This window comes from Grampus griseus (genome assembly GCF_964374135.1).
Source record: "Grampus griseus genome assembly, chromosome: 3".
NCBI classification, from domain to species: Eukaryota; Metazoa; Chordata; class Mammalia; order Artiodactyla; family Delphinidae; genus Grampus; species Grampus griseus.
Window position 1 is genome coordinate 97460108 of NC_139019.1, and position 22687 is coordinate 97482794.

The 22687-nt window shown below is 34.5% G+C and overlaps 1 protein-coding gene across 1 annotated transcript in view; it reads left to right on the forward strand.

Moving 5' to 3' along the window:
- Positions 1 to 22687, forward strand: part of DMXL1 (Dmx like 1) — a gene marked incomplete at its 5' end in the record, with an annotated part of 132187 nt that overhangs the window by 59526 nt on the left and 49974 nt on the right. Inside the window, 12 exons of the mRNA XM_082650313.1 lie at positions 180 to 287; positions 1416 to 1585; positions 2099 to 2196; positions 3180 to 3345; positions 4167 to 4422; positions 5557 to 6650; positions 7103 to 7294; positions 9767 to 9843; positions 12060 to 12187; positions 12705 to 12953; positions 13288 to 13401; positions 18270 to 18448. Of these exons, the coding sequence (XP_082506439.1) occupies positions 180 to 287; positions 1416 to 1585; positions 2099 to 2196; positions 3180 to 3345; positions 4167 to 4422; positions 5557 to 6650; positions 7103 to 7294; positions 9767 to 9843; positions 12060 to 12187; positions 12705 to 12953; positions 13288 to 13401; positions 18270 to 18448 (2831 nt within the window). The remainder of the gene's footprint in view (positions 1 to 179; positions 288 to 1415; positions 1586 to 2098; positions 2197 to 3179; positions 3346 to 4166; positions 4423 to 5556; positions 6651 to 7102; positions 7295 to 9766; positions 9844 to 12059; positions 12188 to 12704; positions 12954 to 13287; positions 13402 to 18269; positions 18449 to 22687) is intronic.

The window sequence follows — 22687 nt, forward strand, 5'->3', positions numbered from 1 at the left end:
GAAAAAGAAATACTAGATAATATTTAGACTGAAAACTTTTGTCAGTTTCACACAATGTTTTGTCCCTGTATTTGGTGCTGTGACATACCCTGCTTGCCAGAATTATTAGCATTTACTTGTGTTTTGCTAATGAAATGGGTTTTTACAAGTAAAAATACCTTTTTTTTTCTTTTTTATAGGTGGAGAAACTCTTGATGAATGTGGCTTAAAATTTCTTTTGGCTGTTCGACTTCATACTTTTCTTACAACTTCTCTTCCAGCTTATCGAGCTCAACTCCTTCACCAAGGTGATTTTGGCAATAATCTAGTAAAAGGAAGTAAGACGAGTAGAAGAGAGGCTTAAGAACATTTAAGTTTGTTTTTGCCCAGATATGATAATGCCAGCAAATTTGACACATTCTGAATTGCCTTAATTTATTTTAAAAATGTTTGCTTTCATCTCATCCTCTTTGCATAAAAATACTGGAGAGGGCTCCCCTGGTGGCGCAGTGGTTGAGAGTCCGCCTGCTGATGCAGGGGACACGGGTTCGTGCCCTGGTCCGGGAAGATCCCACATGCTGCGGAGTGGCTGGGCCCGTGAGCCATGGCCGCTGAGCCTGTGCATCCGGAGCCTGTGCTCCGCAGCGGGAGAGGCCACAGCAGTGAGAGGACTGCGTACCACAAAAAAAAAAAAAAAAAAACTGAACGATAAACCCCACATGTGTGGACCAGTAGGTTGAGAGACTTGCTAATGTAAATGATGCTTTATAAATATAAAAGTATCTTATTAATATAGTGATTATGGGGTAATAAAAGTTATTATGTGCTAGGTACTATCCCAGATGCTTTAACTATATTATTTCTTTTAATCCTCACAACAATGTAATGAGGTAGGTGCCATGATTATTCACATTTTGTAAATAAGAAAATTGAGGAATCAAGAGGTTAAGTAGCTTGCCCAAAGTTATATAGTTAGTTAGGGTGGAGCTAGAATTTAATTTATGCATTCTGATTCCAGAGTTTTTGCAGTCTTAAGTTCTGTTCACCAGCTGTACTGTCTCCTTGGTGCTTTTTTGATTCCATGGAATTAAATCCACACAACAAATGTTGACCAAAGGATGTCAGACATACTAGAGAATAGAAAGACTCAGCACAGTGGCATTTGCCCATAAGCGTTTTTCCTTATCTTTTTAAAAAACTATATTTTAATTATAGAAAATATATGCTCATTGTAGAAAATATTGATGTGATGATTGAGTTACTTGGAGAAGCAAGAAAAAAGACCCATATTCCCTCCAACCCCAAACAGTTATAACTCTGGGAGTCTTATATAAACTTTTAGGCATTTTTATTGCAACTATGGAACACACATTTCTGATCATCATTATATAATCATATTTATTTTCTTATAAACATTATTTTTGATGTTTCTTCAGGCCTGTCTAGTAGTCATTTTGCCTGGGCCTTTCATTCAGTAGCAGAAGAAGAACTGCTGAACATGTTGCCAGCAATGCAGAAAGATGATCCCACATGGTCTGAACTTAGAGCTATGGGTGTGGGGTGGTGGGTCCGGAATACCCGCATCTTACGCAAATGCATAGAAAAGGTGAGTGTTTTATTTTGGTGTAAAAATGAATTAATATATATTGCATGTTTATTTACATGATATTCCATATTTCCTCTCCTGTTACTCTTTTTTTTTAGCAGTAAAATGCTTTTAAATAGTCTTTATATTTCAAAATAGCATAATTTTTAACAATTTATATTCTAATTCTTAAATTGCTAGTTGATATATTAGCATTTTTTATTGATATACACAAAATAATATATATACACATTTAGGAAAATAAAACAGTACAGAAGAGCTTGCAATGACAAGTGTAGTCCTGTTTCCATCTCTGTAATCTTGGGGCCCACCACCATGATTACTTTTGTAATTATAAAATAAATTAATAAATTAATAAATTTACATATACATGCGTGTGTTCATACACATATTTTTTAGTTTATTGAACATTTAAGTAGAGAATGTATGACAGTCTCGTATATGAAGGAAAGTATTTGTTTATTTAATTAAAAACTGTTACCGTGAAATTTTGACCAATATTTCTAATTATAGGTAGCCAAAGCAGCCTTTTATAAAAAGAATGATCCTTTAGATGCTGCCATTTTTTACCTTGCAATGAAAAAGAAAGCTGTGATTTGGGGATTATATAGGTAGGTGAAAAAACTGCTTCAAAATGAAAAACTTTCCATAGAGTATGAAGTAAAGATTTCTTGTTCTTTTTAGTGTGATTCATGTGGATTCTTAGTTATTTTTGTATTTAAGAGATTTCATGTGAAAGAAGCCCAGGTTACAGAGCAGAAGAATCTTGATGAGGTCACATTAGCGTTTTTTAGGTTTATCAGTCCAGAAAAACATTTTTTTTTTGCTTATTTTAAGAACTTCTCATGATGCTCCTGTAGAACAAAAACTAAACCAGAAACTTTATCTGGAATGGGGAAGAAGATGAATTGGTGGAGCTTTGAAGATACATCTACCCTCTGCCCTATCAAGGATCTCTTGGACCAGGCTATTCTTCCAAACCACCCTCTTCCTAAGGGCCCTGACCCCATTCTTGAGCTAGAGTCATTTAGAATTTTTCTCTTTCACTTGTTCTCAGCTAGACTTGGTGAGCGTGATCGCCATAAATAGTTCATTATTCGTTTGGGGTTCAGTTCTAGATATAGCCATATGATCAGCAACCTTTGGGGGAAAATCATGGTATCAATCAGTTGTAAGAGACTAGATCTTTTAGGATTGTTTTGCTTCGGGACAAATTCCTTGGATTTTTATCATCAAAGTCATCTTCAGGTGGGCAGTGGGGCTAAAGGCAGTTGATTAAGTGTAAATGGTAAAATAGCACAGAAGTTAATGTAAATTATATATTTGTATAGATTTAAAAATAATTTTTCACAGTGCTGTTAATGTAGTTTCTTCGTAGTTTGAAAGAATGTTTTCAATAATCTCTGAAATTTATATGGAAAAGTAAATGTTTACCATAAATGCTACTTTGCTCAGAAAAGCAGCAGATGTATAGTAATTTATGAACTGGTAAATGTTTCTTTTGAGTCTTAACTTTTAAGTGGCTAACTTCATAACAATTGGTTTTGATGTAGAAGCATTATGTTCCGAAATTTTCAAACTTTTTTCTTTATAGATCCCAAAAAGATTCCAAGATGACACAGTTTTTTGGGCACAATTTTGAGGATGAGAGATGGCGTAAAGCAGCTTTAAAGAATGCTTTTTCTTTGTTAGGAAAACAAAGATTTGAACATTCAGCAGCATTTTTTCTTTTAGCTGGTTGCCTCAGAGATGCAATTGAGGTAATGAATGAATTTTTTTAAAAATAGCATTGTCATCCTTTTAAGCTCTTCATGGTTTCAATTTTGTTTTTTAATTTCAACTCAAGTATAGTGGAACTAACACAAGGCTTAATGTCTAAAGGCTTAATGCCTAAAGGCTTAATGCCTAACTGGTAATATTTAATGGTGACTTTAAAATTTTGTCATTTAGCTTGAATGATATTTATACAGAATTAAAATTAACCAGGTTCTGTTGGTTGGTAGAGATAGGTAGTTGATCTGACTCTTAAAAATATTTATGAACAGTTAAAAAATAAAATATTTGTCCTGTCACTTTAAACACATTCGGACGTATATTTGGCTCTGTGTTAGTTGACAAACCTTAGGAAATTTTTAGCTAATTATTTCTAAGTAAACCTTACAAAAAGTTATAAATATTTAAAATATAACATTTCTATTTCAAACTGCCCTTTTGCTCAGAGTTTCATACAAGTGATTCAAAACATCTTTTTGATTTGGAAACATTATAGTCTGCTGAGGTGGATGGGGAAGGGTAAAAGCTCAAGAATAAAACAAAGCGTGTCATTTTAGCAATTATTTAGTGGTTTTTCATTAGGCTAATTCTTTTTGCAAATATGTATTTAGTACTACCAGATAAATTAACATAAATGTTGTCAAGTAGATTTGCTGAAGCAAGCAGCATATGTTTTGTTTATTGTCCTTGTTCACTATTTTCAGATATTAATAAAGCTTTGTGTTCATCTAGTTATTAGTGAGTTAATTGAGTTTACCTTAAAATGAAAGATACCCTTATTTATAAACAATATTTCTTGTTTTTGAAGGTATGTCTTGAGAAACTGAATGACATTCAGTTGGCTCTTGTAATAGCAAGACTCTATGAGTCTGAATTTGATACATCTGCAACATATAAATCTATTTTACGTAAAAAAGTTTTGGGAATTGAACTCAATGAACTCAATTTGTTGAATATAAATATGCATTATGATCCTTTTCTTCGGAGTATGGCATATTGGATTTTAGAAGATTATAGTAGTGCTCTGGAAACATTAATAAAGCAACCTATCAGAGAGGATGATGGTAAGCTATACTTCTAAGATGTTAATGTTTAAGAGTTTTATTAGTGTTCGTCAGGTTCAGAGCACACTGTTGGGTGCTAAGGATAATGCAGAGCAAATTGAAGACGTACATGGTCTAAGACTTTATGGTTTAGTTGGGGAGACAGAGTTATGTATACAGTTTTTTATTTTTTATTTCCCCCCCCACCAGGAAGCTAAATCCTTTGAAAACCAAGGACTTTGGATTTTCTTATTGAACATAGATGTTTTCAACGTTTGAATATAAATGTTTTGAAGAAAATAGTGATAAACAGGGAAATAGAAGTGGTTGGATTTCAACTATAATTTTAAGGTTGACTAGATAGGACTGAATTGGATATGGAATATGAAGGGAATGAGAGTGAAGTTTAACTCCTGGGTTTTTAGTTTGAGCAATAGATAAGTGATAGGGGGAAGGCTAGGAGCAGAGTTTGGAGAGTGTTGCTTTAGATAGAAAAGACTTCTCAGATAAGGTAACCTTTGAGATGAGACCTAATTGAAATGAGTGAGTAATCAGTCAGTGCAGGTATCTGGTTTTTAGGCCAAGGGCACAGTAAATAAAAAGGCCTTGAGGCAAGAATATGTACATGTAAATGGAAACGTAATGTAGGCCTTTGGATATAGCATTCTAGATTTACAGGGTGAAATTGCTACTAGAAATAGAGATGTGCACGTTATCACATATAGATGGTATTTAAAGCCGTGGGACTGCAGGAGTTAACTCAAGGAGTGTAGATAGAAAGGAGGTCAAGTACTGAACTCTAGGACACTCAGCATTTAAAAGTAGAGAAGATGAGGGAGATCTAGCAAAGCAGACGGACTGAGATGAAGTGTCCAGGAAAGTAGGAGAAAAAGAACTAAGTGTGTAACTGGATGTTTTAAAATGTCTTAGATTGTTTCCTGAAGAGATGTGAAATCAGCATAATCTTTGTTTTCCTACTATGTTAGAACGCTTTCATTACAACTGTGTTCCTGTCTATTCAGTGCTATGTATTAGTTTGGTCTCTTAAATTTTTCTTAGAAGACCAGGTAGATAAAGGTGCCATGGTAGAGAAAAAGGGCTACAGTACAACCCTTGAAGAATTTTTCTTGGCTCATAAAATGAATTTACTTTCAGATCAAGTCATGATGTCAGCCTGCAATCCTGCCGTTTTTAATTTCTACAATTATCTAAGAACGCATCCTCTTTTGCTGAGACGTCATTTTGGATCATCTGATGCGTTTTCCGCACACATGAGTTTAACAGGAAAAAGTGGACTGGCAGGAACAATTAATTTAAGTGAAAGAAGATTATTTTTTACTACTGCCAGTGCTCATTTAAAAGCTGGCTGCCCTATGTTGGCTTTGGAAGTATTATCAAAGATGCCAAAAGTCATCAAAAAAACGAAACCTTTTTGTAGAACATCTAGTTTTCTGGATACTAGTAAAGTCTGTTCTCCTTCTTCTCCATTCAAATTGGATGCAAGGGAAGATAAGTCTTCTGCTATTGATTGGTCACAGTCACTGATGAATGGTTTTGGATCTTCTTCAGAGGGTTCCTCAGAGAAGCAGTCAAATTCCACTCTTTCTTTTGACTGGAGCCAACCAAGTATTGTATTTCAGGATGACTCTTTAGAATTAAAATGGGACAGTGATAACGATGAAGAAAATGAGGATCTCCCTGTTTCAATGAAAGAACTAAAACCTTTACAGAGAAAAGTAGGGGAAAAAATAGATGAAACAAGTTCTAAGTACACAGACTCTCTCAGCACACTAGATGCACATGACATTTTAAATCCATCAGAAGATATCATTGCAGTTCAGTTAAAATTTAGAGCATGTTTAAAGATTCTCACGGTAGAACTTCGTACTTTATCTACTGGATATGAAATAGATGGTGGAAAATTGCGATACCAGCTGTACCACTGGCTTGAAAAAGAGGTGATAGCCCTTCAGAGAACTTGCGACTATTGTTCAGATCCTGAAGAATTACAGTCTGCATTTAGTGAAAATGGAGATGCATTTGGATTAAATGAAGATGCTGAAGATTTGCTTCATCAAACAAAAGTGAAACAACTGAGAGAAAATTTTCAGGAAAAAAGACAGTGGCTTTTGAAATATCAGTCACTCTTGAGGATGTTTCTTAGTTACTGCATACTGCATGGATCCCATGGTGGGGGTCTTGCATCTGTGAGAATGGAATTGATTTTGCTTTTACAAGAATCTCAACAGGTATGTAACTTACATGATAACCAGTCAAAATACTACTTGTATGAAAAACAGTTTTTGAGATTGCTTTTTTAGTTTTAAAATGTTAAAATTGTTGATTTTCTTAATTATGGTTGCTTTAAGGAATTCTGCTTTTTGTGTGGTGCTTCATATTATGGATTTCTAGAGTTGTGAATGCATTGTGGTTTAAGGACAGTTTGATATCAGACCCTGTGATCTGCTTAATTCATATTAAACATTCTTATACGAATGCCTTGTGAGATGATGATACGAGCGTATTGTCCCATCAGTTTTCATTATAATTGGTGGAAGGTTGATCGTCCCTTCTAACTCTGTAAAAGTTTGTTATGCTTTTAATTTTTAATTGTTCTGAAGTTTTTCAAAGAGACCCTGAATTACTTAATGGATTATAACTATAAATAGTTGATTAACCTTTTTTCCCTTTGTTTTTTAAGGAAACAGCAGAACCAATATTTCCTAGCCCTCTTTCAGAACAAACCTCAGTACCTCTCCTCTTTGCTTGTACAGCCAGTGCCAAAACAGTAGTTGCCAATCCGTTATTGCACCTTAGTAATCTAACACATGATATTCTGCATGCCATAATAAACTTTGATTCACCACCCCATCCTGATATCCAAAGCAATAAAGTAAGTATGCTTGGTTTCAGACATTTAATTTACCTATATACTATGATAAAACTAAAAGATAAGTGTTAAGGCTTTTTATAAACAATTTTAAATATCATCCTATGCATAGTGATTGTTTCATTGCCAAGTTTATATTGGTTTTGATCAAAGAAAACTTTTGGTTGTAGGCCAAGTTCATCTTACTTGTATTACTTATACCCAATAGGGTACTTTAGTTTTAAAGTTTTACTTCGTCTTATTTAACTGCATCATTCTGGTAAGCATAATAGTGTGTATGCACATTTATGAGTAAATCTTCAGCAGTACACTTAGCCAAAAAGCTGGGGTTTTTTTAGAGACAGAAACTTAATATTATGTAAAAGTACTAGTATCTCTTTTTTTTTCCCTCATAGTCTGCATTTGATTCTCTCCCCCACCTCACAGGCTGTGATATCATGCCATCCATTTTCTTTTTGTCTAGTGGTAGCCTCTCCTACAGTTTTACCTTCCTGGATAACCTTAACCCTTATAAATTAATTTTGTCACTTTGTTTCCTATACTGCTCAGTAGAATAAATGCCCACATTGCATATTATACAATTAGGAATTTAATTTTGTTTAGATTGTGCTGATTTTAACCAAACTTTATTCCATATTCAACTTTAATAATAAGCAAATAATAAGCATAACCCTGGTGTATCAGCTTTTGCTGCTTAAGAGCCACCCTGAAACATTAATAGCTTAAAATAGCCATGATTTATTTTGCTCATGATTCTGTGGGCCAACTGGACTGATAGCTGGATACCTTCATTTGTCTTAGGTCAGCAGGCAGGTTGACTGGATTCTGGATGACCTAGGATGGCCTTATTTACATTTCTGGTGGTTGGCAGACTGTTTGCAAGGCTGACAGGAAACTTTGGGATGACCAAAGACTTTGGGATGTGTCTCATCCTCCAGTAGGCAAGCCTAGAGTAATTAGCCTGGGTTCTCTAAAGAAATAGAGCCAGTAGGGTGTGTGCGTGTGTTTTTATAGAAGGAGCCTTGTTGTAAGCAGTTGGCTCACTTAATTATGGAGGCCGAGAAGTCTCAGGATCTTCAGTTGGCAAGTTGGAGACCCAGGAAAACAGATTGTGTAGGTCCAGTCTAAGTACAAAGGCCTGAGAACCAGGGTAGGTAATAGTGTAAGTTCCAGTCCAAATTCCAGCAGGCCTGAGACCCAAGAAGAGCCAGTGTTTCAGTTCTAGTCCCAAGGTAGGAAAAGACCAGTGTCCCAGCTCAGTGCAGCCAGGCAGAAGTTCCCTCATACTCAGCTTTTTTGTTCTATTCAGGTCTTCGATTGATTGGATAAGGCCCGCTCACAATCGGGAGGGCAATCGTCTTTACTCAGTCTACCAATTCGAATATTAACCTCATCCAAATTTACCCTAACAGACACATCCATAATAACGTTTGACCAAACGTCTGGGCACCCCTTGGCCCAGTTAAATGGACACATGAAATTAACCATTTCACCTGGATTATTTCATATAGTGGTTCCAGGGGTTTAAAGAGCAAAAGTAGAATTTGCAAGGCCTTTAGAGAACTCGGTTCAGAAATAACGCATCACTTCTGCCGTGTCCTCTTGCACAAAGCAAGTCTCAGCCCAAATTCAGTAAGTGGCGAAATAGACTCCACCTTTTGATTGGAGAAGCTAGAAAATATTATCGTTTTTGTAGTCTGTTGTATGTGGTCTTCGCTGTCTTCATTCATATGATGTTGTCCTTGATTTTAATTCATATCACATGTCTATTGATCATTGAAGGAAAAATAGCAATTAGATTTTAATATGCACAAAGAGTATCATACCTTATAATTAGATCAAGAACCTGGTCTTTTAATAGTCTAGCCTCCTTTCTTACCTAGATTAAGCTTCTCCCTCATCCTCAGATCTACTCCTGTTACTTCTCTTGTCATGCCATGTTTGGAGCCCTGTCTTCCTCAGTACACGTATTTGCCTTTCAGTTGCTGTCTTTCATACCTTCTTTCTCTAAAATTTCCCTCTCTTCAAATTGTTTTCTCTAGTAACTCGACTGTGTGATAGCATATTCTTCAGTGATCTGTTCATAAGTGAACTGTCATTTACCAGGCTGGACTTCATATTTTGGTTGAAGAAGGAGCAGTTTAAGTCTTGGAGGGCTTGCTTTTAATGCATGGCTCATGGCACTACTGAATAAGCTAACATCTGTTCTCGTTTGCCCTTAAAACAAATTAGGTAGTAGGTGTCTGTTTTATAATTTCTGCCAAAGTCCTCAGGTTTTGTGTGTTTGTTTGTGTGTGTGTTTTTAATTTGTTTGTCACAAGACCTTTCAGACAGAAATGAGTATTAGGGAGAAAAAGGAAATAGTTTATAAGGGCAAAATCATTTTTTCATCTTTTTAAAAATGCTGATTATATTAGGTCTTGAAAAAAAGCTACATTTTTCAAAGTTATAACTCTGTTGTTGTTTTTTTTCCAGGTATATGTAATGCATACTTTAGCAGCTTCACTTTCTGCTTGTATTTATCAGTGCCTTTGTGGTAGTCATAACTACAGGTAAATATCTTGTGAAATTTAAGAATGTTTGCAGTAACTGATGAGGTTTGAGAATTTGTATGCTCTTGCTCTAGAAATACTGTGTACTGCAGTCCACCTTAAATAATGCAAAAAGCATATGGCTTAAGTGTTGAGTCCTTTTTTTTCATCTTTGAAATTTTAGCATACGTCTTTATGGCAAATGTATCTCAAGTAAACTCTTCACAATATAACTTATTTAGCAGCCTTTTATTGATCACTGTCTAATGCTAGACATTGTGATATACGCTGGAATAAGGTCTCCTTCCTTAAGGTCAATCTAGTTAGAGACAAACATGTGAAATGATAAATGATATGTAACATGACATCATACTTAAATGATATGTCCTATAAGATGATAGGTAGTAAAATCTCAGGGAGCACAGAGGAGGGAGTGACTGACTTGGAATTGAGAAAAATTTTACAGAGTAGTTGATTATGATTTTTCTCTTTATGTCCTAAGGTTTCACTTAGGACATAAAGATAATAAAGCCTAAATAATTTAAAGCCTAGATAATTTATCTAGGCTTTCAAAACATGTTGTTTGACAGTGTGGGGGTCTGTATCTTTCTTTAGTTCTTTGAAATTCCCTTACTCTATTTCTTCAAATATTTTATCTTCTCTCTTCTCTTTCCTTATATGAGACAGATATTGGAACTTGTGGGTCCCTCTTATTTTTCTTTTAGCTTTCCTCTCAAATGATCCCTTTCATTATTTCTTTATTTATTTTTTGCTTCATTTCAGGAGAAATCCTAGCTTCATTTTCCAGACACTAATTCATTCTTCAGCAATGTCCTGTCTTTTATTTAGCCTATTTGAGTTTGTTTTAGAAATTCTATTTTCAATTTTAGTATCTCTTTATTTAATAGCCACTTAAAAAAATAACTTACTGTTCTTTTTTTAGTTTTATTTTTTTTTAACATCTCTGAGTATAAACCACTTTCCTTAATGTTCTGTTAAGTCTTTGCTTCCTCAGGTGTAGGTATGTCGCTGAGTTTGTTTTCTCTTACATGATGTCAACATTCCTTTGTGTTGATTTTTGATTATCTGTTTATCTTACGTGTTTGAATTCTCCCAGGGGTCACCTCAGCTTACTACTCTGGTTATGTATTCCCATAGTAGCTTCAACTTGATTTCTTTGACCTTGGTCCTCCAAAAGTTCACTTTCTTATTACTGAGTATGGCTTTGTTTTCATCAACATATTTTTATCTTTCTTATCATTTCCATAGGCTTACTTTAGCAGGGGAGATTTTTGGTTTTTGTTACTCTTCCATCTTGAAAATGGAAAGTAAAGCAAGAGAAGCTATTTCCATATGTATCAAACTGTTAGAACTAAGACAACTTGCCAGTTAGAACAGATCTAAACAAATAAGTGTGCTATTTTTAAATATTATATTCATTTATTTAACATATGATATAGGAACTACTGACAGGGTTTAACAAATTTTTCGTACCATTTTTCTATTGTATTTATTTCATAGTTTGTGTCAAGCTGTAATTTATTTTGTCCATTGATCAGTTTATTTAGTTTTAGCTTAAAGTGCCATTTAATTAGAGAAGCTTATGCTGAATTCCCAAACTGTGTGAAATCACTCCTCCCTTTTGCTTTCATATCACTGTATGCATAGGTTTTGTCTTTAAAAACAGTATGATAAAATTATTTGTGTCTGATTCCCCCACCAGACTATAAATCGCATGAGGACGGAAACCATGTGTTTCCTTAAACACCTGTTATCTGGTGCATATACCTGATATAACCTACCCTAGTGTAGGGTAGAATAGCCATTAAATATCAAATTGAACCTAAACTGACTTTTTCAACTCAGTAACCTTGTTTTAAATTTTGATATATAAGCTTGCTACTTGTGGTCAATAATGATTTAGTTTTTTCATTTGTACATATTTTATGTCTTACAGTAAATATATTTAAAAGCTATCATATCTGTTTTAATTTAGAAAATTTAAAGGACACTTTGTTTTATTATAATACTAGACTATAAAGTACAGTACTTAGGTGTAAAGCAGTATAACTAATACACAAAATTTTGTATTTAAGGTACCCTAGATGATAGATCTAAAACATGGAAGTATTACGTGTGAAATTCATTTTAGATCATTGTATGTTATTATTGTTTTATTATATCGTTGTTATTGTAGGTCATTATAGATTGTTATTATTTAAATTTTTTTTTCTTAGTTCATTTCAAACAAATCAGTTTACTGGAATGGTGTATCAGACAGTACTGCTTCCCCATCGACATTCTTTGAAAACAGGAAGCTTAGATGAAGCCATAACTCCCAATACATCACCAGCTCATTGGCCAGGTATAAATAATTTATATATGTGTGAGTGTTTTTCTTAGCCTTATTGAATTTAATCAGATGAGGAAAAAGTAGGTTTGGCTTGGGTTTGTTGTATGATAATCATTGTTGTTAACTATTGTTAGAATTGATACCAGTTTATTATTCACCACTTATTACAAATTATCCAGTTATGTAATGTTAGTTTTTCCTTTATCATCATACTAAAATAACTCAAATATTTTGTTGTATCACTTTTTATAATTTTGCTTTTGTCATAATAGAAAAACATTTGTTATGGCAATGAAATTTTATCTATCAGATTTGAATCAGATTACAGATTTCCAGCGTTTGTCTAAATTGAACAAGTAGCTCAACATTTATGCATTAACTGCAATAACCTCTACTAGTCTATGAATCTATGGCAGAAAATATTTTAATCCTGATGCTGTAACTTTTTTCAAAAATTAGGAAATGTTGATTATTTATTAATTTATTGTCAATGATAGCTAATGGTAGTTATGTTTGTTGTTTCTCCTAGGAATAACTTCTCTAATTCGACTTTTGAATTCTTCTGGGGAGGAAGCCCAGTCAGGGCTTACAGTCTTGCTCTGTGAGATTCTCACAGCAGTGTATCTTAGTCTCTTCATCCATGGCTTGGCAACACATTCTAGTAACGAACTGTTTCGGATTGTGGCCCACCCTCTAAATGAAAAAATGTGGTCTGCTGTATTTGGTGGAGGTGCACATGTTCCCAGCAAAGAACAGACACGCTCAAAAGCTTTACCTGGTTAGTTTTTAAACTGTTTTATTTTATTTTTTAAGGCTACAGCTTTATTTTTTCATCTGAATGATAACTTTGTTAAATGTAATTACATTTTAATTCATTCACAGAAAGTTCTGTTACCATTTTCTTAAAGCATGAACAAATAGTTTTGTGGTAAATATGCAGTATAAAGTTTCTTGTGTAATTATCAAACTTTAAGATACTCATGCACCAGTGATTAGAACTATCTAATGTAATTTAAAATCTTTTACTATTGAAATTTTCATTTGTTTTGAAATGTACTGTAATATTGGTTTTTGTTCTATCCCAAATCAGATCTCTCTTCTTTCTTTGGCAGGAAGGTACTTTGCTATGCCTAGCCCCCACCAGGTAGTGGTATTCTCCATGGAATGTGTGGGCTTTTCCAAAGCTCTTTCAACCATCAGTTCTCATAGCCCTCCCAGTCTTGCAGGCAAGATATTAGCTTTAGAAATAGGCTTTTACAGTTCAGCTTGCTTTGTGTTGTTTTGGAAGGGTTGGGGTACAGTGGGCCAGTTTTATTTTGTTTGGCACTTAGCAAACTGAAAATTTTCCATTAATCAAGTCATATTTTTGATTTAAAACAATGATTAGCATTTTAGAAAACCATCCCTGCTTTTTTATTATGCTTTAAGTTCTTCATTTTGATGTTTTCTATTCCTTAGACTTTAACATATTTTTAAATGTGTAGAAATAAATAAACGTCAGTGCTAATCATGATAAATCGGACTATGGCTTGAAATGACTGGAAAAACATTTCAAATAAGGCTGCTTTATGTTCTGCATATTATGATTCCAGCCATTAGGGTTTTGGATTTCTAAGTGTTCATAATATCATGCAAAGTAAGTATTTTAAACAATTGTATTACCTTTTCTAACTTTCTAATGTTGTAACTGTAGGTACTGTATTTATTTAAAGACTGAAACAAGCTTTTGACCTGAAAAGAATCTTCATGATGCTTTCTGCCTTTAAGTTTTCTTTTTTTTATTAGCCCATATGTGATAATCTTGGCTTTAAAATTTTTAACAATATTTTAAATTTTGTAACATCTCCTTTCTAATTTTTAAAGAGTAATTTCCTGTGCTTTATTTTTTATATGGATAAAAATAGAAAAGACTAACTTATGAAACTCATGTTGGAATATATACTTAACTTCAGGTATTTGAATTCATTTTAGAAAAAATTTCAAAGTCTGAGAGGGAGTACGATTTATAGATCTACTGAGATTAAAGACTGTGATCTTGTTATTACAACATGTTATAAAGGGATAAATTCTTGAAATGGAATGTCCACATACTTGTAAAAAATTAAAAATACATTTTTACTAACCAGTCAGCAAGCCTCAACTTCAACAATTCCTGGAGCATTTCTGAGCACAGATACATAAACAACCTTACTCAAAGTCCAGGTTGTTCTTTGTTTAACCACTCAGATATAGCTGTTTGTAGTTACAAATATCATATAATCAACTCTATCTCACCACTTACTGAATCCGAAATAATCAAAGTGAAAAAAATTATCTGCATCTGTATGTTTAACCTCTTGCGTTGGGACATGGTAGCCAAATAATACAGGATACTTAAAAAATGAGGTTTACTTAGTGATGGGGCTGGATATAGCCACATATAGATTATGTGATGCTCATCTGTCTATAAGAACCCAGAAACAATTCTGAATGCAATCAATCATGGATGTAACTGAAGGAGCATGTACAGAAAACATAAATGATATGATTTATCAGTTTGCTAACCAGAAAAAAGAGTACGCTCATTTAATGATGAAACCAAAGGTCTGCTGTTTCTAAAGCTGATTTAGTTTGTGAAGGAACAAGTAGAAAAAGAAAAAAATAGAAAAACAGAATAAAGGGAAGAAGTGAAGATACTAGGTAGTAAAGGCAGTAATAGTAATTAGAAGTAGCAGTCCTATGAGGCAGATAAACTGACAGTTGGAGAGACAAAATCTGAGAACAGAAAATCAACCAAGACAAAGGGACAAGCAGGGGTGGCTTTCAGTATAAGGCAGAGTTCTGAAATCTCAGTTTTTGAAGGCATTATTATGTTGTTCTGAAAGCACACCAACTAAAGCAGCACAGCAGCTTGATAAATTTTAGGTTGTAAGTAAGCAGCCCTGTATGTTCGAGTTACTGTTGAATGTAATCATGATGTCTTAAGAGTGTAATTAAATTAGATAATATTCAGTATACATTGTTGACCAAGGGAATAAAATGATGCGTTTTAGAAAAGTTGATCTGAATTCAGCCAAAATTGTTATATATATTGATATATTTTTAGTTTCTAGTGTTTAAATATGGCCAAATGAAAACTGACAGGTCTAGAATATTTCATTTTCCTGACAACCTATTCATCTATTCAGTGTCAATGTATTGTATATTGAAGATGAAATACATGCTTAGAACCCTTAAAAATCTGTTTTTAAAAAGTGTTTTCATAAACTTAGTACTATGAGAAGATTTTAAAAGTTACCATTTGTTTTCCTTGTTCTGGTATAAATTCTGATTTTAATTTTCTTTGCAATAATGGTCTTATGAACTAAATTTTTCTTTCTACATGTCTATTATATACTTAATGTACTTTTAGTGACATAAAATTTAAATATGACTTAAGCTTTGTAATATAAGAAAATGGTAGATGATTTTTATTAGACTTTAACTCAGCAGGTCAGAGTTCTTAACAAAAATGTTAAGGTACATAAATCAGTATTTTATTTTTTAATCAAATTTACTTTGTGATTCCTACATATGTTAATGAGGGATTTATTTTTTCTAATTAATTAAAACTGTAGCGTGGGTGAATGTTCATGGAGTTCTGAATTATTCTATTATGGTTAAGTTTTAAAGTAGATGATCATATAAGCAATAGCAGTTTTTGAAAAACTACTTTTTTTCTGCTAACAGTGAGAAATCCATACTTTTGCTTTTTATTGCATATTGTAAAGCAAAACAAAATATTTTAAGAATTTTTGTTGTGTTTCATAATAATGTTTGCAGGTATAAGAATTGTCGTTATTCCTGTGCATACCTTAGTTTTTCTTTACCTACATTCTAACTTCTTAATGCCCCTTATAATTCATAAGCTCTATCTATATCCAAGTTCCTTTTCATTTCTCCCTAATGCTGATTTTTTTCTTTTATTACTAGTAAAGTAGCCATTTACTACCTTAATAATGGAACAGTAGAATCAGTTTGTATCCAAGGAGTGACACAGTTCTTGATATTTTATTATTAGCTTTTTTCAGAAACAAATGGTTAAGCACCCAGCAGCTACACAGTTTCTCTTGGTGCCCCTCAGCTTCATGACCACTCGAACCCAACGTGATATAAGCATAAAGTTGTCTTAGGTCTTGCTGCAATTTGAGGGAAAAGAAGAGGGAGCATCTACCCTAATGATAAGCTTCAAATCATTTCTTGTTTGCTAGGAGGTGTCACTAAGGTCTTTTAATTTGTAGCATTTCAGGTAATATAACATTCGGTACTGTGAACCTGTTTGCCGTTTTTCCCCTGTTGTCCTTGTGCATCAGAAATGTTTCAATAAGAAGTTTTATACTTCTGAAATTGAGTCTGTAATTTTAAATGTTTCCCCTCAGTGTGGTTAATTTCTTGTTTTCATGTCAATTATCTGGGTTCACACACTGTACTTGCAAATGTTTTTCTCTCTTAAAAAATTTTTTTTATGTTTTGCTTTAAAAACTTTGCTTTTTTATGACATAGCAAGCTTGGTAAAATCTGTGAATTTAGCATTGTAAGTTTTATTTTTCCCTAAACGTCTGTGTTCACATCACATGCCTTCTAATAATCTAAAAACAAAACAAGGAGAATAGTAATATTTGTCAAGTGATAAATTTATTTTAAAGCATAGCATTAATTTTTTTGACAGATTAAAAAAATACCCTTATATTCTAAATTTTTTACTCAATGAGAATTTGGTAAAACCACTGTTTAAGTTTTATAATGTATATAAATGTATGCAACAGATATATTAGAAACATGATTGTTGATTATCAATTGCTTATAAGATCAGAGAGAAAAAATTACACATTGAATATGATGGTTCTTTTAAAAGTCATTTGAATGATTACATACCACTTTTTAGCAATCCCTTTGTATACTAATTTTATTCATCTTTATTTCATTTTTTCTGAAGTAACTAAATTATTGTTAGACTCAGCTTGGCTGTAGCTTGATATAATGCATGAGCATGCTGTTTATGCAAGCTAAGTAGCTTCAAGCAATAAAACAAAATTGTATTAAAACACAAATACGGGCTTCCCTGGTGGCGCAGTGGTTGAGAGTCCGCCTGCCGATGCAGGGGACACGGGTTTGTGCCCCGGTCCGGGAAGATCCCACATGCCGTGGAGCGGCTGGGCCCGTGAGCCATGGCCGCTTAACCTGCGCGTCTGGAGCCTGTGCTCCACAACGGGAGAGGCCACAACAGTGAGAGGCCCGCGTACCACAAAAAAAAAAAAAAAAAAAAAAAAAAAAAAAACACAAATACTTGTATTCCTTTGGAAGGTAAGTGACTTCTTGCTGTAACCATTAAAGAAGAATATTGGTGTGCCTTAATATGGGGTTGTTTGCCTATCTTTTAGACCATGACTATGTCCAGGAGATCCTTGATTTTCTATTGGTGATTTGCATGTAGTGACTTAGTATTGATTAAAGATTTGTATAACTTGTTTTTCTTTGCTAATGCCCTTAATACTCTAAGGTAAAATACTAAGAGAATATTGACTGTTAAATGTTTAGAAGTTAAAACAATAAAGATTGCATTTTCTCCCTCTTCTTTGTTGTTCCATTGAGTAGAAAATTCTACCTCCAAGCCATTTCTAAAAGTCTGAATCAGTTTAGTAGGTAGTTTTGGTGTTTGAATTTTTTAATATTTTCAGTGAAAAATTAGTAGTAGTTTTTTAGTAGATAAAAGGCCAAGTGATTACTGAAGAATCTCATAACTGAGTTGTTGCCTTTAATTACCACTGACATCCCATGGTATTCTTCCCCCCCCCCGCCCCATGATATTCTTAAAAAAACAAAATAGAAAGATGTAGATAATTTAGATAAGTCAACATTCAGAGAGTAAGGGACAAGATGAGATAAAAACAAAGATCACTATACAAGATGATTTTTGTCTCACTTCCTCCACTATTTTCTTACCTTACTATCATAATAATCTCGGTTTTGTGTATGTACTTACTTGTAGTTAACCTTAGGTCTTATGTAAAAATAGATGAAATCAGAACAATGAAAATTGTACTTATTTTATAATACTTTATTTTGTTCTTGTTAGTTTCTTCACTAGTGGAAGAAGGAGAGAAACAGAACAAACGTTTTAGGCCATCAAAAATGTCTTACAGAGAATCTGCCTCAGTGACCTCTTCCTCACTACCAGTAAGCCAGGAATCACTGATAGTTAAAGAGAAGTTCATTCCACCTGAGCTCAGTATCTGGGACTATTTCATTGCCAAGGTAATACAAGTGTTATCCACATGATTATTTGTGTAGTTAAACAGAAATGAAACTGTTTAAAATAAGTAATTGTTGGTGTTTCCAAATATTTTTCCACACTGGTTTAGAAAATTTTCATTTTATCAGGGTACATTATCACAAAATATACCCTAAAATATTTTGGACATATTTCAACCAGGTTTTAAGGCAGTTCTTTTATAAATTATGATCTTTGCATTTTAAACAAAGCAACGTTCTTAGTAAGATGAAAAGATAAATTGGTTATTAACACCTTAATGCTTGATAGTAATTAAGGAATCAAGACTGCCAGAAGTCAAAGTGCCATCCATACTCTAATTCCTTTTCTATACTCCAGGCAGTCCTGCATTGTCCTGATATACACAGATTTCAGTTTTTAGTTAAATAACATCAGTCCCTCAACAACACTGTTCAATTTTAAAGTTACCACAATTTATTAAATATGAGTAATCGCATAAAGTACAAACTTTCCTGCTAGCTATTCAGTCCACAAATCACTATGTAAATAACAGATGCACCTCATGATCAGTGACCAATCACAACAGTTCTTTCAAAGTCTGTCAGTGATTGGTCATTTAGTACCTGTTATTCAGTATTCAGTTCATACACAGACAGAAAGGCATGTGGTTGTCTTGCCTCCTTATCTCCCATAATAAACTCAAGTGACATTTTACAAAACTGGCTAATCAGAAGAGGGAATTGGCTAACACAGATAAAAGTGCAACTGAAAAATGAAAAGTGATAGTGATAGTACTGGAAGTGAAATTCAAATCAAATATAAGTAAAGTTATAGAAGAAATAGCTAACTTTGGGAATACTGACATTGCTGTCATTTGATACACTTTAGATGTACAGCCAGAGGCAATTAGTAAAGGCCAGCTTATCAACATAAATGGAGAAAGTGTGGCAAAAGGATGAAGATGTCCCAGAGATAGTGAAATTGGCAAAATACTTCACATTAAAAGAACTCTGGGTAATATTTCACAACATTGAAAGTGCAAAGAGTAAAAAGTTGGACGCTGATACAAACTTAGAAAGGAGTATGACGATTTGCTAATGATTAGAAAAGAAGCTTGCTTTGATTCCTGAGTTAGAAGAAGGCCAGCACTGTTCAAAGTACTCTTGATAAATTTCTTACAAAGAAATAAAACACTTTAATTCTCACTGTTTCTAATTACAGTATACTAAATAAGTATTGTTTTTACTATTTTTTTTCATTTTCCTATACATTTATAGCTGACTGTAAAAGTTTTTAATGTTCTGACAAATTTTTAAATGGTCACAGAACATTTGTAATTTTTGCATGCTTCAGGGTAAAGAAGGGCATTTATATCACCTTGTTTCACATTGCCTTTTGCAGTCATTGATTCATTCAACAGATGTTTATTATGTACTCTGTTTATATTGGAATATCTTTATTTCATCTTCATTTTTAAAGCATAGTTTTACTTTTGCTGGGTATGTGATTCTCGATTAGCAAGGCCGCCTTTAGTTGTCTTGTTCCTGGATCTGGTTAAATTTGGGGCTGGTCTGCCCTTGTTCCAATCTGTATCTCAGCCTCAGGCTAGTTGAAATGTTAACCTTCCCTAATTGTTTGCTGCTAAGAACTCTTGTTTTTGACAATGCTGCTGGGCATGGAATTCGTTGTTGTTGTTTTTTTAATTGAAGTATAGTTGATTTACAGTGTTGTGTTAATTTCTACTGTACAGCAAAGTGATTCCAGTATTCATTTATATACATTATTTTTCATATTTTTCATATGGTTTATCACATGATATTGAATATAGATTGAGGACCTTGTTGTTTATCCATTCTCTGTATAATAGTTTGCATCCCCTAATCCCAAAGTCCCAATCCCTACCCCACCTCCCTCTTGGCAACCACAAGTCTGTTCTCTACGTCTGTGAGTCTGTTTCTGTTTCGTAGATAAGTTCATTTATGCCATATTTTAGATTCCACATTTAAGTGATATTATATGGTATTTATCTTTTTGTTTCTGACTTACTTCACTTCTTTTTTTTGCGGTACGCGGGCCTCTCACTGTTGTGGCCTCTCCCGTTGCGGAGCACAGGCTCCGGACGCGCAGGCTCAGCGGCCATGGCTCACGGGCCCAGCCGCTCCGCGGCATATGGGATCTTCTCAGACCGGGGCACGAACCCGTGTCCCCTGCATCGGCAGGCGGACTCTCAACCACTGCGCCACCAGGGAAGCCCCACTTCACTTCTTATAATCTCTAGGTCCATCCATGGTGCTGCAAATGTCATTATTTCATTTTTTTTTTTTTTTTTTTTTTTTTTTGCTGTACTTGGGCCTCTCACTGTTGTGGCCTCTCCCGTTCCGGAGCACAAGCTCCGGACGCGCAGGCTCAGCGGCCATGGCTCACGGGCCCAGCTGCTCCACGGCATGTGGGATCTTCCCGGACCGGGGCACGAACCCATGTCCCCTGCATCAGCAGGCGGACTCTCAACCACTGCACCACCAGGGAAGCCCTATTTCATTCTTTTTAATGGCTGAGTAGTATTCCATTATATATATGTGCCACATCTTCTTTATCCATTCATCTGTCAGTGGATATTTAGGTTGTTTCCATGTCTTGGCTCTTGTAAATGGTGCTGCAGTGAACATTGGGGTGCATGTATCTTTTCGAATTATAGTTTTCTCTGGATTTATGGGCATGGAGTTCTTATTAAAGTCAGCCCCCTCTGGCCAGGCCACAGAGTTCTTTGTCCTCACAGGCTGCTGTCCCTGATAGAACAAATGGGCCACAGAGGGCAGGGGTTGGGTTAGGAGTACCCCCTGGCCAAAATGCCAGATGCTCACTTTTTACCAGAGATTCAGTAGTTTTTCTTGAATAAATACTTCTCTATGTGCTGTATGTATTTGGTCAGTTTCCAGTATCTTTAAATGGTTGTTTTTGACAACTTTTTCCAGTTTCATTACTTCTTTTTGGGAAGAGGACTTACCAAACTCCTCACTCAGCTTTTCCAGAATTTCTACCCTCCCTGCTATGTTTCTTTATTGGGCTTCTTTGGACCCAAGATTTTATAAGTTTTCTTTTCAAATTTCCCACATCTCTTCTTTCATCCTCACTCTTAACTGATGACATCATCTTATGTCATTAAAAAAAAAAAGAACCAGACAAAAGTCTTTCATCATTCTGTCGTGAAGCCCTCATCTTGTTCTCTCTTGTTATTATCAAGGAAGCATCCTTCCTATCAAAGATTCATTGCTATTCTGAATCCTATCCTTGTTTTTCTTCTCTACCCTTCTCTCTTCACTACTGGCTCTTCCCTTCAGAGCAGAAATGTGCTCTGCTGTCTCCCATTCCAAATCCTGCTTTGATCCCAAAACTTTTTCGAACTATTATCCCATTTCTCTGCTTCCCATCCTCCTTCAACTTTTCAAAACTATAAACACATTATCTTTCTATTACCATAGGTCCCGTTCATATTTACCCATTGTATGACTCGTGACACAACCACCCCACTAAACCTGCTGTTGTTGAGATTCAGGTGGTATCCATGTTATCAAGTATAGGAAACTTCTTTGTCATCATCTTATATGACTTCTTAGCAGTATTCAATCCATGTGACTATTTCCTCCTTTTTGAATTACTTTTCTCTCTTGTTGTATTGATACCAGTCTCTTCTAGTTTATTTCCTAACCTTACTATTTATTTCTTCATAGTCTTCTTTCTTCTTCCTTTTCTGCCTGACCTGTGAATCTTGATCTTCTTCAAGATTTAGGTTTCTGATACTTATTTTCTTTAGTACTTCCCATGTCACAACCAAAGTCCTCCCATTTTAGTAAACGGCATCTTCATCCTTATAGTTGCTCAAGCCAGAAACCCAGAAATCGTCTTTTCCTTCTCTTTCCCTTGCTCTCCAAATTGATCAGTAAATCTGTGCTTTCCCCCAGATATACCATGAATGTGTTATTTATCTCCATTTCCATCACACACCTGTATCCAGACTGCCAACTCTTGCCTTAGTTACTGATGTCTCCATTTCTTCTCTTGACATTTGACTTTTCTCTCATAAGGCTATGGTCATAGTAACATTCCTAAAGTATAAATCTCAATACCTATCCTCTACTTAAAACTCATCAGTGGCATTCCATTACACTCTTTACTGTGTTGTACAAAAACCCTACCTGATCTGTCATCTGCTGTTCTCTTCAGCTTTTCTCCCAACACAACCCTCTTGCTTTAGTAGGCTTCAG